This window comes from Myotis lucifugus, unplaced genomic scaffold (assembly GCF_000147115.1).
Source record: "Myotis lucifugus unplaced genomic scaffold, Myoluc2.0 scaffold_244, whole genome shotgun sequence".
Lineage (NCBI taxonomy): Eukaryota > Metazoa > Chordata > Mammalia > Chiroptera > Vespertilionidae > Myotis > Myotis lucifugus.
The window spans coordinates 1,844,216-1,856,204 of record NW_005871292.1 but is presented as its reverse complement, the minus strand read 5'-3'; the positions used below and the strand labels follow the sequence as shown (position 1 = coordinate 1,856,204).

Sequence of the window (11,989 nt, the reverse complement as noted above, 5' to 3'; positions counted from 1 at the left end):
CATGGCTGACCCCGGCTCCTGCTCACCCTATAGATGTCGCCCTCCGGCCGCCTGTATCTCCTCACCATTGTGGGCCTGATTCTCCCCACCAGAGGTAAGGCCCAGCCCTTGTCTCCACCCTGCTCCGGAGCCCCCAGCCCTACCTCGAGGGCCCGGCTGGGTGGGCAGCTAGTGGGTTTGGATGTCCTATCCTGTGTCCTCACCTCCTACTGAGCTGGCACCAGGAAGTGGGGGTCCCAACGAAGGGGCCAAGATTACATTCCTTTTGGACACCTCAGACCTGGGTGGCTGCTTCCAAGTCTGGCCAGAGCCTGTCCTGCTGAGCAGCCTCCATTTCACCTCCCAGAAGAACTGAGTTTGATTTGGCGAGGAGATGGGTGTCGGTTTTCTACTCAGCAGCCAGGAGCCCTGGGCTCCCAGCAGAGCAGCTCGCTGGATGCCCGGGTGATGCACAATTAGGCAAAGGGGGTGAGCCAGGGCCAGTCCAAGAGCTGGAGATGTCTCCCCTTTGCCTGGAAGTGCTTTCTGAAGGCAGCAGCTATGGTGGCATTGGCAGGTGCGTTCTGCATAGCAGTGTGTGGAGCTGGCCTTCAGCTTTACTGTATTATATTATACGTGTTGCCCTGCCTGTTTCACAATGAAGAAATAGACTCGGCAAAGGGAAGTGTCTGTGCCAGAGGCTAATGAGTGGAGGGGCTGGGCCCAGTCATGCTGTCTGTCCCAGAACCCAGAGCACACTCTCCACTCACTGCCGCAGCTCTCTTGGATACAATGGTTTTCGTGTATTTCATCAGTCATGCAACAAGTATTCGTTGAGCAGCTACTATATGCCAGATCTTATTGCATGCACTGTGGAAACAGCAGTGTATAAAACAGGGGCTCACATTCTATTTGGGAAAGACAGAAACCCATTGGTAAATTACATAGTATTCTAGAAGGTGATACGTGTTATGGAGAAAAATAGAGGACAGGAATGAGGATTGTTTGAATAAGGTGTTCAGGGAAGACCTTACTAGGAGGTGACATTTGGGCAGACACTTGACGGAGGTGAGGGAATGAGCCAAGCAGGTATCGGGGGGAATGAGTGAGTCTGGTGAGGAACAGCAGGTAGGCCAGGTGGCTGGGTTGGGTGAACAAGGGGCAGGGTGGGAAAAGGAGAGGTTAGAGTAGTGACAGTAGGGCCAGGGCGAGGCACTGACTGCATGTTAAGCAGTGGGGGAGTTTCTTCCCCCCTCCATCTCATTTCACGCTGTCTAAGGTCTGAGAAGTCGATTCAGTCATCCCCACCTTGCAGTCAAGGCTCAGAGTGGGTGACACAGCAAGGGAATGGTTGGGAACAGCATTTGAGATGAGGGCCCTGGCTGACTCTAGTGCCTGGGCTAACCCATCTCCCCCATCCCACAAAGATGGGCAAGGAGAGGGGCTGGAGGAAGGGTGTTGGGGCATTAGCATTTCTTAAAACACTTCATGTATTGATACCACCAAAGCTGATCAATCAAAGAGCTGTCTGCTGTTCTACCAGCAGAAGGACCTCCTGAATTACAAGCCCCCAAAGGCTTCAGAAGGGAGGGTAAGTGGGGGTGTTGGTGAGAGGGACCAGAGCCTACTCCCTGGCTTCTCATCCTTGATTTCTCAGGACAGAGATCCGAGGAGGCCACATCCATTTCTCTAGCAGACTCAACCACTGTGAACATTCATGCCCTGACTCAAACCCCAGGTGAGGAACGAGGGACAGACCTGATAAGATCCTGTCATTGCAAATAACAATGGCAATACAATTCTCAAACTGGACCAAACAGGTATTTTTGAATTTGTGTAACTGAAAAATCCAGGGATAGACCTTCAGGCGTGGCTTGATCTAGGTTCTCAAATGATGCTATCAGGAACCTGTCTTCATCTCTTGGTTCTGTTTTCTCTGTGGTGGCTTCATTCTCAGGCAGAGTCTCCTCTTATAGTGCCAAGATGGCGTTCAGATACCTGGGATTTCCATCCTACCTGCTAAGAATCCGGAGGGAAGAGAATTTTCCCTTCCCCAATCCAGCAAATGTCCCAGAACTGAGTGTCATTGACCAAGCTCAGGTCACATGCCCACCCCTGAGCCTTGTGGCCACAGACGCAGAAAGCTGATTAACCAGACCTGGGTCTCATGTTCAACCTCCAACAGGGCTGGTGCCAGCCCCCACTGAATTAAGTAGGCTGAGGGTTGGGGAAGGATGGTTCCCCAAAGGAAGTTCCAGGGCTCTTACCAGAGGTGGGTGGATGCTGAGAAGGGGAATGGGAATTGGTGGGAGGGGAGGTCAGGGCCTGAGACAGGGAAGATACTGCCATTGCATTTAGGCAACAAGGAAGTGGCTGGATTAATTAAGTCATTTCCATGACATCAACATTGAGTTGCTATGGAAATACTCCTGTACCTCCATTCATGGACCCCCTCACCTCTTCTCTTTTTTCTCCCTGTTTCTGGACTTCAGATGCAGTTCATCCAGAACTCCCGTCCACCCCTCAGACTTCAACCCTGCAGGCTGGTGGTGAGTGGGGCAGCGATACGGGGGGAGGTAGGCCTGGGACCAACATTGTTTCCCCACTTTCCCTGACACTGGGTCTTTGGTTACCCATTTCAGCCCTCCCAACTCTGAATCCCCTGGTTTAATCTGTGGTTGGACAGCCAGCCAACTCATTCACTTCTTTAAAAAAAATCTTTTGGAATCTTGAAAAATAATATGCATGTAGAAAAGTACAAAAAACATAAATGTACAACTTAGCAAATCATTCTGAATTGAACCCCTGTGTAACCACCACCAGGCCAAGGAATAGTTTTGCAAACACCCCAGAAATTCCCTATGTGCCAACACCATTCACTTCTTCCTTTAATCTCTTTATCTTTTTCCCTTTTTAAAAAATTTTCAAATCATTTTTGAACTTTTTCTTGGAGTCTAACATAATTCAAAAAGTGCTCCCCAATTTTTTCTATTAATGTTTAATGATACAGGTGTATATAAACACATTCTTCTGGGAAGTAATAAAAATGTGGCAGGCAAGACGAAACCCCTTTGTTCATTCCCCATCCTTGTTGTCTCTCCCATCTCGGGGAGGCCCCCACTGTTAGCACGGGGTTGGGAGTAGTCCCCCAATGAGATTGTATCACATGTGTGTAACCTGGAGGAAATATGCTGATTGGGAGGTATATTTGTGTGAGCTTAAGGATATTATATGATTGTTTTTCTGCAACTGGCCTTTTCCTACCATGAAATAATGTTTGGAAATTCTTCCCACATTCCCGTGTAGACACTGATCTTGTCCTTTTTCACTGCTAAGTTCTCCACAGGGTACCAGTGCACAGTTAATGAATGTATGCACATCTTTTAAAAATATGTATTTTTATTGATTTTTAGAGAGAGAGGAAGGGAGAGGGAGAGAGAGAAACATCGATGTGAGAGCAGAAGATCGATTGACCGCCTCCTGCATGCCCCCAACTGGGAATCAAACCTCAGCAATCGGGTCTGTGGCCTGCCTGGGAATTGAACCGGCGACCTTTTGGTGCATGGGATGACACCCAACCAACTGAGCCACACAGGCCAGGGCTCTCTGCACATCTTGATGAGCACCTTGGTCACTTCCAGTTTTTTCTGCCACACACAGTGCCACAATGAGAAACCTTGTCCCTTTCCCTTTGATCAAACACAGCACTTATGTGACTGTTTGGGTCTAAATATTTTACCCTTGTTCACTTGTTCAATTTTCACACAATCCCTCTAAGGTAGAAATGATCATTATCCCCACCTTAGAGATAGGGGCATGGAAGCTCAGAGTAACTTGCCCAAGTTGTCACAGCATGTCAGTGACATGGCTGGGCTCAGGGTCCAGGAACCTGGCTCTAGAGCCCAGCTCTTGCCCACAATACAATGGGGCTAATGACATGAACACTAAAATTTGTTTTCAAGGCCATTTGGAAATGGCCGCATTGATTTGCCTGCCACCAGCAGTTACACGAGCCCCCCTTTCCCACTCCCACAGTGCCACTCGGCTTATGAACGTCTTTGATTTGTGTCAGCGGGACCCGGGGAAGAGGGCCCCTTGCAGTTCTGTGGATCCATGCTGCTCATTCACTTGTTTCTTGCCCTCCCCTCCCTGCTCTTCTGACCTCAGTAGAAACACCAACCCAGACGCAGCAACTGAAGGGAGAGACTGTGCTTCTAACCACAGACCCGGGGACGGATGAGAGCAGCACGGAAGGTAGAGCCTTGCACTAGAACAGGAATGTGCAAGTTTTGTTTAATTCTCTTCTAGGTCAGCTTTTCCCCAAGGATACTTCTCAGAGCACCCGTTTGGGGAGTTCTTAATACATCTTCCAAAAACATTTTTTTTGGTTTGCCCAGCCAGTGTGGCTCAGTGGGATTTTCTGTCAAAGGTGTTGGTGAAACTCTAAGATAAAGTTAATCACGTTTCTTTCTGGCAGGATTTTCCAGAGTCTCAACAAACCTTATTGCAGTGAGTGTCCCCAGAGGGGCATCTAATTTGTGACATTTTCCAAGCCTAATAGACTCAGGATGCTCTTTTGTTCAGGTTCCTTCTCAGGGCTGGGGCCGGGAAATGTGGCTATAGGTGTTTCCCTTGTGTATGTCTTCTTGTTAGAGCAGGAGCTTTTCAAGTGTAAATCACAGAAAACCCAACTAAAATAAAAGCTTATTGGCTGTATATGTTCTGTGAAGTCCAGAGGCACCACTTTCAGGCATGGTTGGATCAAGGAGCTCAAGTCATCATGACAGACTTGCTCCTTCTCTCTGTTGTCTTCATTCTCAAGTGGCTTTCTCCCTCTTGGTGGCAAAGATGGTCCCATAGTTCTAAGTGTAGGTATCAAACACAGCTAGGGCACATCTCTTTCTCATCATCTGCACCCCAAGGTCCAGAATTGACTTTCATTAGCGCAGCTGGGGTCACATGCCCATGTCTGACCAATCAGAACATGGGAAAAGGGCTACTCTGATTGGTCAGGCCTGAGTTTTGTGCCCAGACCCTTGGGCTGGAGAACCTGGTCAGCCTTGTCTGAATTGCATAGACCATGAGTCAGGGAAGAGGTGGTTCCCTTAATACCAGTGAGCAGCAAGTGTTAGCAGAGGTGTGGGGAAGGGGGCTGAGACCAGATGAAGGTGGCTTGTGTGATGCTCCATATTTGAGGAGCAGCCCCTCCTGGAAAGGACCTGTAGCTTGGGCTACTCCTTGGCTGAGATACATCCACAGTGTGCGTTTTGGGCACTGGGCAAGAGGACCACCTCTAAGGCCATGCCATTCCCTATAACAGTTTTTATAAATGTTAGTTTTCCAGTGATGGCAGTAAACTACCACATTCTTACAGAATCTGTTTATTAAAGCCATTTTATGACAGATGGAAATAAAGGGTCTTGGGGAAGGGAACATCCCCAAGTGGGGTGTAGCAACTCTTTCCACACTTCCCAATTGAGAAAATATCTCCATGTTCCTCATTCACTTGCTCTGAGTCCTTGCTGGCCCGAGTTATATGTGCTGTTCCATACTCCTGATTATGTGCTACCGAAATTCAGCTGAGCCTCAGGGCCACCCAGACCCTGAGCACGGAAGCCCCCAGTGCCTCTCTGCCTCCATCTTTGTTTCTCTTGTGCTGGAGCTTGTCTCCCTCCTTGGCTCCTGTCATCTGCTGGCTCAGAGCTGCCCAGCTTCACCTTGCTTCCAGTGAGAATCCCTTCTTGGAATTTGCAAGGTCCCAGGGAAAGGCGAGACTGGGTCACGTGCTCCCCCTTGTGGCCTGGGTTACAATTGGCAAACAAGATAGATGGCCTGAACACCTCCCACCCCCAGCCCAAGAAAGGGGAATCTGTTCCCAAAAGAATGGAGGAGTGCGTGCCAAGTAGATAATAACAGCCAACATTAGCTGAGAGTTTGCTCAGTGCTGGACCCTGTGCTAAGCTTTCATGTATTCACTCAATGCTCATAACCATCACCTTAACCCCATTTTACAGGGAAGAAACTGAGGCCCAGAGAGGTTACTCTGAAAGCCCTAGCCCACAGCCCTAAGTGGCAGAACTAGAATCTGAGCCAGGCTCTGTAGGGCCATGGTGCCTCAGCACCACACGCCACCCAGGCTGTCCCTTACATTTTCTGTCCCTGCTATTAATCTTGCCTACCTCTGTTCAAGGCTTTCCCGAACATGTCAGCATCCTTGGCTGATGGTTCATGTTTTGGGAGTGAGGAGCTTAGATTGGCCTGGGGAGCTCAGGGTTCATGAGGCAGCTTTTCTGCCTGTTGACTTCACACTGGGACATCAGACAGTAGTAGCCATTTCACTGGGACACTTCTCAGTGCCAGAGGGGCAGGTCAGGAGAAGGATCCTCTGGTATTTTTGGCCTGGGAGCAGAGGCGATATTCAAAATGTTTTATAACAAGTGCCTCCAGGCTCTGTAACTGGGTCGAGGTCCTGGGGGCACCCAGCCTGGTTATGACAGATGTTATCCTTTACTTCCTGGGTCTGGGGCCGTCCACAAAGTCCTAGGAGAGGGGTCAGGAGGTTGGAGGGAATCCTATATAATAAAAGGCCAGTGATCATAACGGCGTAATGACCAGAACAACCGATGGACCACTCGTTATGAGGTGCATTGACTACCTCTTGGTCCCTCCCTCCAGCCCTCAGGCTCCAATCGCTGGATGGCCAACAGGGAACCATGGCGGGGTGGGACCGGGGACTGGGGACTGGCGAGCGGGGCAGAACGGCCGACTTCTTGGTCTCCCCCAACCCCCTCCACATCCCGTCCAAGGCTCTGATCGCTGGATGGTGAACAGGAAACCATGGGGAACTGGGGTGGGTGGTGACTGGGGACTGGCAAGCAGGCAGAAGGCAGGCCTCTTGGTCCCTCCCTCCGGCCCGCAGGCTCTGATCACTGGATGGTGAACAGGGAACCATGGGGAACTGGGATGGGTGGCGGCAGGGCGGGACTGGGGACTGGCAAGCAGGCAGAAGGCAGACTCTTGGTCCCTCCCCCAGGCCCGCAGGCTCTGATGGCTGGATGGCAAACGGGGAACCACGGAGAACCAGGGTGGGCAGCGGCGGGGCGGGACTGGGGATTGGCGAGCGGGCGGAAGATGGCCCTGATCACAGGCTAGGCCTAGGGACCCTAACCACGCACGATTTCGTTTGCTGGGCCTCTAGTTTCAATATATTCATTATTTACTGGCTTCAGGGGTCGGAGTGGGGGACACATGTGCCTGCCCACTGCATGTGTAGGTGTGGGAAGGGGGTGTCTCACAAAGACACGTTCAGTAATGCCCCTTGTTTCCCTCCACGGCTCGCTCCTGCCCTCCACCATCTTTTGGCCACTCTCTCTGCTGATCCCACTAAAGGCACCACACTCTCCAAGCAGTCTCCAGACAAAGACTTCGCAACAGACCCTGCACACAGGCCTACTGGTCAGTAAGTCCCCAGATTGGAAACAGGCCATTTCCTACTCACTGTGTGTTCTAGCACCTGGAATACTGCCTCAGTAAACATATGTTGGGTGAATACACAACTTCAAGGCTGGCAGAGGGTGGGGACAGGATAGGCACACAATAAATAGATGAATGAATACATAAATGAATGTTGCATGCAAGCCACCCCAAAACTCTGTGACTCAAAATGACAATCATTTATTTAGTTTTTGAGAACTAAACTTGAGTCTGCAATTTGGAAGTTTAATCTGAGCTCAGTGGGTGGTTCTTCTGCTCTCACCTGGATTTATGCATCTGAGATCATTTTGGGGGGTCAGCAAGGAGCTCTGCTTCTAGAGGCACCATGATTCTTCCCCTTGTTCTTCTGTCTTCCACTTCCTGACCGGCCAGCCCCAATGAGCAGATGGAAATGATATGTCCATGAGACACATTCATTCATTCATTTATTTATTAAAAAGATATTCACCTAGTGCCAGGCACTGTTCTAGGTGCCAGGATACTGCAGTGAACAAAGCAACAAAAATCTTTGCCCTCATAGAGCAGACATTCTAGTGGAGGGAGAGAGACAAAAAAATAATAGCCATATTAATTATGTCATGTGGTTTTAAAGTTGTTATCAAGAAAAATAAAACAGGGTTAAGTTGAGAGAGTGACTGGGATTATTTCTGTAAAGGGCATGGAAGGCCTCTCTGAGGAGTTGAAGGGGACACATGAGGATATCTGGGGACGCACTCTGGGCAGAGGGAGCAGCCAGCGCCAAGGCCCTGGAGTGGTCTGGCAGGTCATGAGCAGGGCTGGAGCAGATGATGAGGGGAGAGTGAGGAGGTAAAGTTAGGGAGGTGATGGGAGCCAGATTGTGTGCCACCTGAGAACTTTAGGTTTTGTTCTAAGTGCACCAACACTGAGACACAGGTGTCCCCTCTCCCTGATCCTGTCATTTACTGTTTCACTTCACAATCTTTTGCTGAACTTCAACTTGATCTCTGTTTGTCCCCTGCAGATTCAAGTGAAGACGATCCCTTCTCCTATGGTAAGTTACCCAGGGAGGATTCAAGGGGGAGGAAGGGTTAAGGCCCTCTTACCACACCCCTCCACTTTTCTCTCTGCAGATAATTACACTCTACGGAAACATGGGCTGTTGGTCGCAGCTGTGCTGTTCATCACAGGCATTGTGATCCTCACCAGTGAGAATGGGCGTTGGATGGGAGGGGCACCAAGACTGGGAGGAAGGAGGCCTTGGCGTGGGGGTAGGCCAGGGTGGGAGTAGGTTCATGAAGGCCCCTGGGCAAGGCGAATTTAAATGAGGCATATCTCTTAGCTTCATAGCCATACAAACCACCACAGAATTCAGTGGCTTAAAACGGCAGCTGTCTACTTAGCTTTCAATTCTGCAATTTGGAAATGTAGGCTGGGCTCAGCTGGGTGGTTCTTCTGGTCGCTGCTGGGTTTTTTCATGCATCTGAGGTCAGCAGGGGCCTCTGTTTCTGTTGGCACCTTGGTTCTTCACCTCATTGGCCTTGGCTTGTTCATGTGGTGGTGGCGGGATAACTGGATGGTGCAGTATCCAGGACTAGTAGCCATGGGGAGCAGTAATTACACTGGCCTGAAGGGTCGAGAGATAGAACTGTCAGAGAGGTTTGCAGCCCCTGCATCATTGTAACCCAGCCAGGAGGGTGCAGGATGGAGGGGACCAGATACATAAACCTTTCTCTCCTGTCCTGCTCTCTCCTGCAGTGCCTCCTTGCCACTGCTGAAGGAGAGGGCGAGGGGCTGAGACTTTGGCTCCCAGGGCCCAGCATCACATGGGGATGGGAGCAGAAGGAGACTAACAAGCAGAAAAACTACTTTTAAAAAAAGTTTTTAAAATGCTGCACATTAAATAAAACACTAAGGCCACCAGTTTGCAAGCTCTCAGTTAAACTGTGTAACCTACACCAAGTTTTATTACCTCTCTTGTCCAACTTTCTCATCAGGAAAATGGGCACATCTTTTTTGTCTTAAGGTGGGAGGCAGAACACTGACAGAATAAAAAGAGATGGTTAACACGTGTCTGAGCCTCATTGAATCAGGGGTCAAGCAACATGTGTTTATTGATCCTGACTTTGTGTCTAGCCTATTCTCTCCCCTGTGGGAAAAGTGAGGCTCGGAGAGTTGGACTGGATCCAGGTCTGTGTGAGGGCAGAGCCTGAATGTTAGTTCTGGGGCCATAAATCGTTCCAGAGACAAATATTTGGGCACCTACTCTATGCCCAACATGTGCTATGATGCTGGTCTTGCCCTGGGGGAGCTCAGAACTCATAGGGGGATGACAACAAACAAGCAGTAGGTCAGTGCCCGGCATGTAGTAGGTAAATGCACTAATGAGCAGAGTGGACACAGAGAAAGATAATAACCACGAGGAAAATAAAGCCATATGATGTGACTGAAAGGGGAAGGGAGAGTTGCTCTCTCTCAAGAGGTAAAATCAGAACTGATTCCTGAGGATGAGAAAGATGATTAAAAAAACCAGAGGTAGAGGGAGGAGCCCCAGGTGCAGTAATGAGCTGAGCATGTGGCAATAACTGTGGAAAGGGGCTGAACAGGCAAGGGATCTGGGAAGTAAGGGTGGTGTCCAGGAGTCCCCTTTGTCTTCTGAAATCCCCTCTCATTCACTGTGGTCCAGCCTCCTGGCCTCCCTGCTGCTCCTTAAGCCCACCTGTTCCTTCCTACCCCAGGGCCTTTGCAATGACTCTTCACTCTGTGTGGAATACCCTTCCTTCAGATGTCCAAGTGGCTCCCCCATCACCTCCTTCAGGTCTTCTGCCTCCTTCCTGGCTTTTTCTTTATAGCTATAGCATGCATCACCTTCTGACTTATCACCGCCTGTACACTTGACTTAGTTTTTTTTTTTTTTTAATCCTTACCTGAGGATATGGTTGTTGTTTTTTAAATTGATGAGAGAGAGGGAGAGAGAGAGAGAGATGTGAGAGAGAAACATCAATTGGTTGCTTCCCATACATGCCCCAACTGGGGATTGAACCTGCAACTTAGGTATGTGCCCTGATCAGGGATCAAACCTGACATCTTTTGGTGCACTGGATGACACTCCAACCAACTGTCACCCGGTCAGGGCTAGGCCATTGATCTTATTCCTGGTCTCCCCCACTAGAAAGCCAGCTCTACTAGAGCAACTATTCTAGTCATTCTTGTTCCTGGCTGTATTCCCAGGGCCTAGGTCAGTGCCTGGCACATAGTAGGTACACAGTAAACATCTGTGGAACGAATAATACACAAGTTAGGAAGGTTTCCAAAGTGCTCCTCTATGTGTGGGAGAAGGTCCTCCCTTGGGCCCTGCACCAGCTCTTCTCCTATCTGCTGCTCATCACTTGCTCAGAGTTGCCTTGGTGCTTCCCGAGGAGCAAGGTTGATGGGCCTTGTCCTCCAGCATCCAAAGCACACACATACACACACAGAAATCAATATTGTTCCAACTTGTGATTCGATCATTTCCTTCATCCACAGGTGGCAAGTGTAGGCAGTTGCCCCGATTATGCCGGAAGCATAACAGGTGAGCCCATCAGAAATGGGGGCCAATGACCAAGCTGCCACCAGCTTACCATCTCCTTCCCTTCACAGAGCCTACAGAGTCACGAAAGCCCAGCCTGAGAGGGAAGACCCAGATGGAGCCAGAGCCAGGGCCGATGGCCTGAACCCCCTACCTTCCCAACCCTGCCTGCCCTGAGGGCTGTCCAGCTCCCCAGGCACTACCCTCACGTTGACCATTCTGTCAGAAAAAAAGTAAAGTACTGCAATCCTTGTCTGTCAATCTCTGGTCATTCATGTCTGGGAGTGGAAGAAAGTGGCAGGAGCTGGGGACAGGCTCCCTGAGGACTAACATGAGGAAGTCACACTAAAAAAACAAGGTAAGAGATATAGTGAATTAAGCCAGCCTGGGGTGAAGCAGGAGGGATGGGGGAAGGGCTGCAGGGGTTCTGGTCAGTGCTGGATTCTGCCCATGACAACTTGAGACCGCCGGCCTGGTCCATGCGCAGAGCCTGGTGTCCAATGTCAGCTCACCCCTAACGTTGGTAGGTAGCCTTGGTAACTGGGCTAGCACAGTGGAGGTCCCAGCACCATGGTGGCCCCCTTTTCTTCACAGTCTGGGTCCCTCCAGCATGCACACATGAGTGTTGGCCTTACGTGAGTGTGGACACCCAGCCTGCATATCTGAGCTTCATCCACACCACCAGCCCACAGATTGGGCTGCCTCTCGATTTAGGGAGTGCCCACCAAGAAGCCACATAGGCCCTGGAGTGGGCTCAGAGAAATTTGGATGGGGAACTGGGTCGCAGGTCCCAGAGCGTGGTTACGTCGAGCACAGGCTCCAGTGGGCACTTCCTGAAGGCTCCGGGGTTCTTCAGCCTGTGAGGAGGGGCTCAACCAGACTAGGCCAGAGCAGGCCTATGAAGCACAGGGCTTGGGGCAGAGGCCTCTACCCAGGTTTAAGGGTCTTCCTGCCAAAGGAAAGGGATAAGGTCCTGTTCACAGGTGGTTG

General features: G+C 50.3%; 1 protein-coding gene across 6 annotated transcripts; it reads left to right on the top strand.

The window, feature by feature from the left end:
* Nucleotides 1-3: 3 nt before the first annotated feature.
* On the top strand, nt 4-11,260 carry FXYD5 (FXYD domain containing ion transport regulator 5). Of its 6 annotated transcripts, none has more exons than XM_023762347.1 (9): nt 4-94; nt 1,637-1,717; nt 2,472-2,528; nt 4,150-4,233; nt 7,369-7,434; nt 8,456-8,485; nt 8,565-8,639; nt 10,957-11,002; nt 11,047-11,260. In XM_023762347.1, exons 1-9 carry the CDS (start codon nt 34-36, stop codon nt 11,174-11,176), a joined length of 630 nt encoding a protein of 209 aa, XP_023618115.1. In that variant the 5' UTR covers nt 4-33; the 3' UTR covers nt 11,177-11,260. The 6 variants fall into 6 exon arrangements, with proteins under 6 accessions (XP_023618115.1, XP_014319777.1, XP_023618114.1 ...); XM_014464291.2 differs by having other exon boundaries at nt 4,147-4,233; nt 11,071-11,260; XM_023762346.1 differs by having other exon boundaries at nt 4,147-4,233.
* Nucleotides 11,261-11,989: the final 729 nt, after the last annotated feature.

Coding starts and splice junctions, on each gene's coding strand:
- FXYD5 (XM_023762346.1), top strand. CDS start 34: ATGTCGCCCTCCGGCCGCCTGTATCTCCTCACCATTGTGGGCCTGATT. Junction 2,529..4,146: donor TTCAACCCTGCAGGCTGGTG/GTGAGTGGGGCA, acceptor TTCTGACCTCAG/TAGAAACACCAACCCAGACG. Junction 8,486..8,564: donor AGACGATCCCTTCTCCTATG/GTAAGTTACCCA, acceptor TTCTCTCTGCAG/ATAATTACACTCTACGGAAA.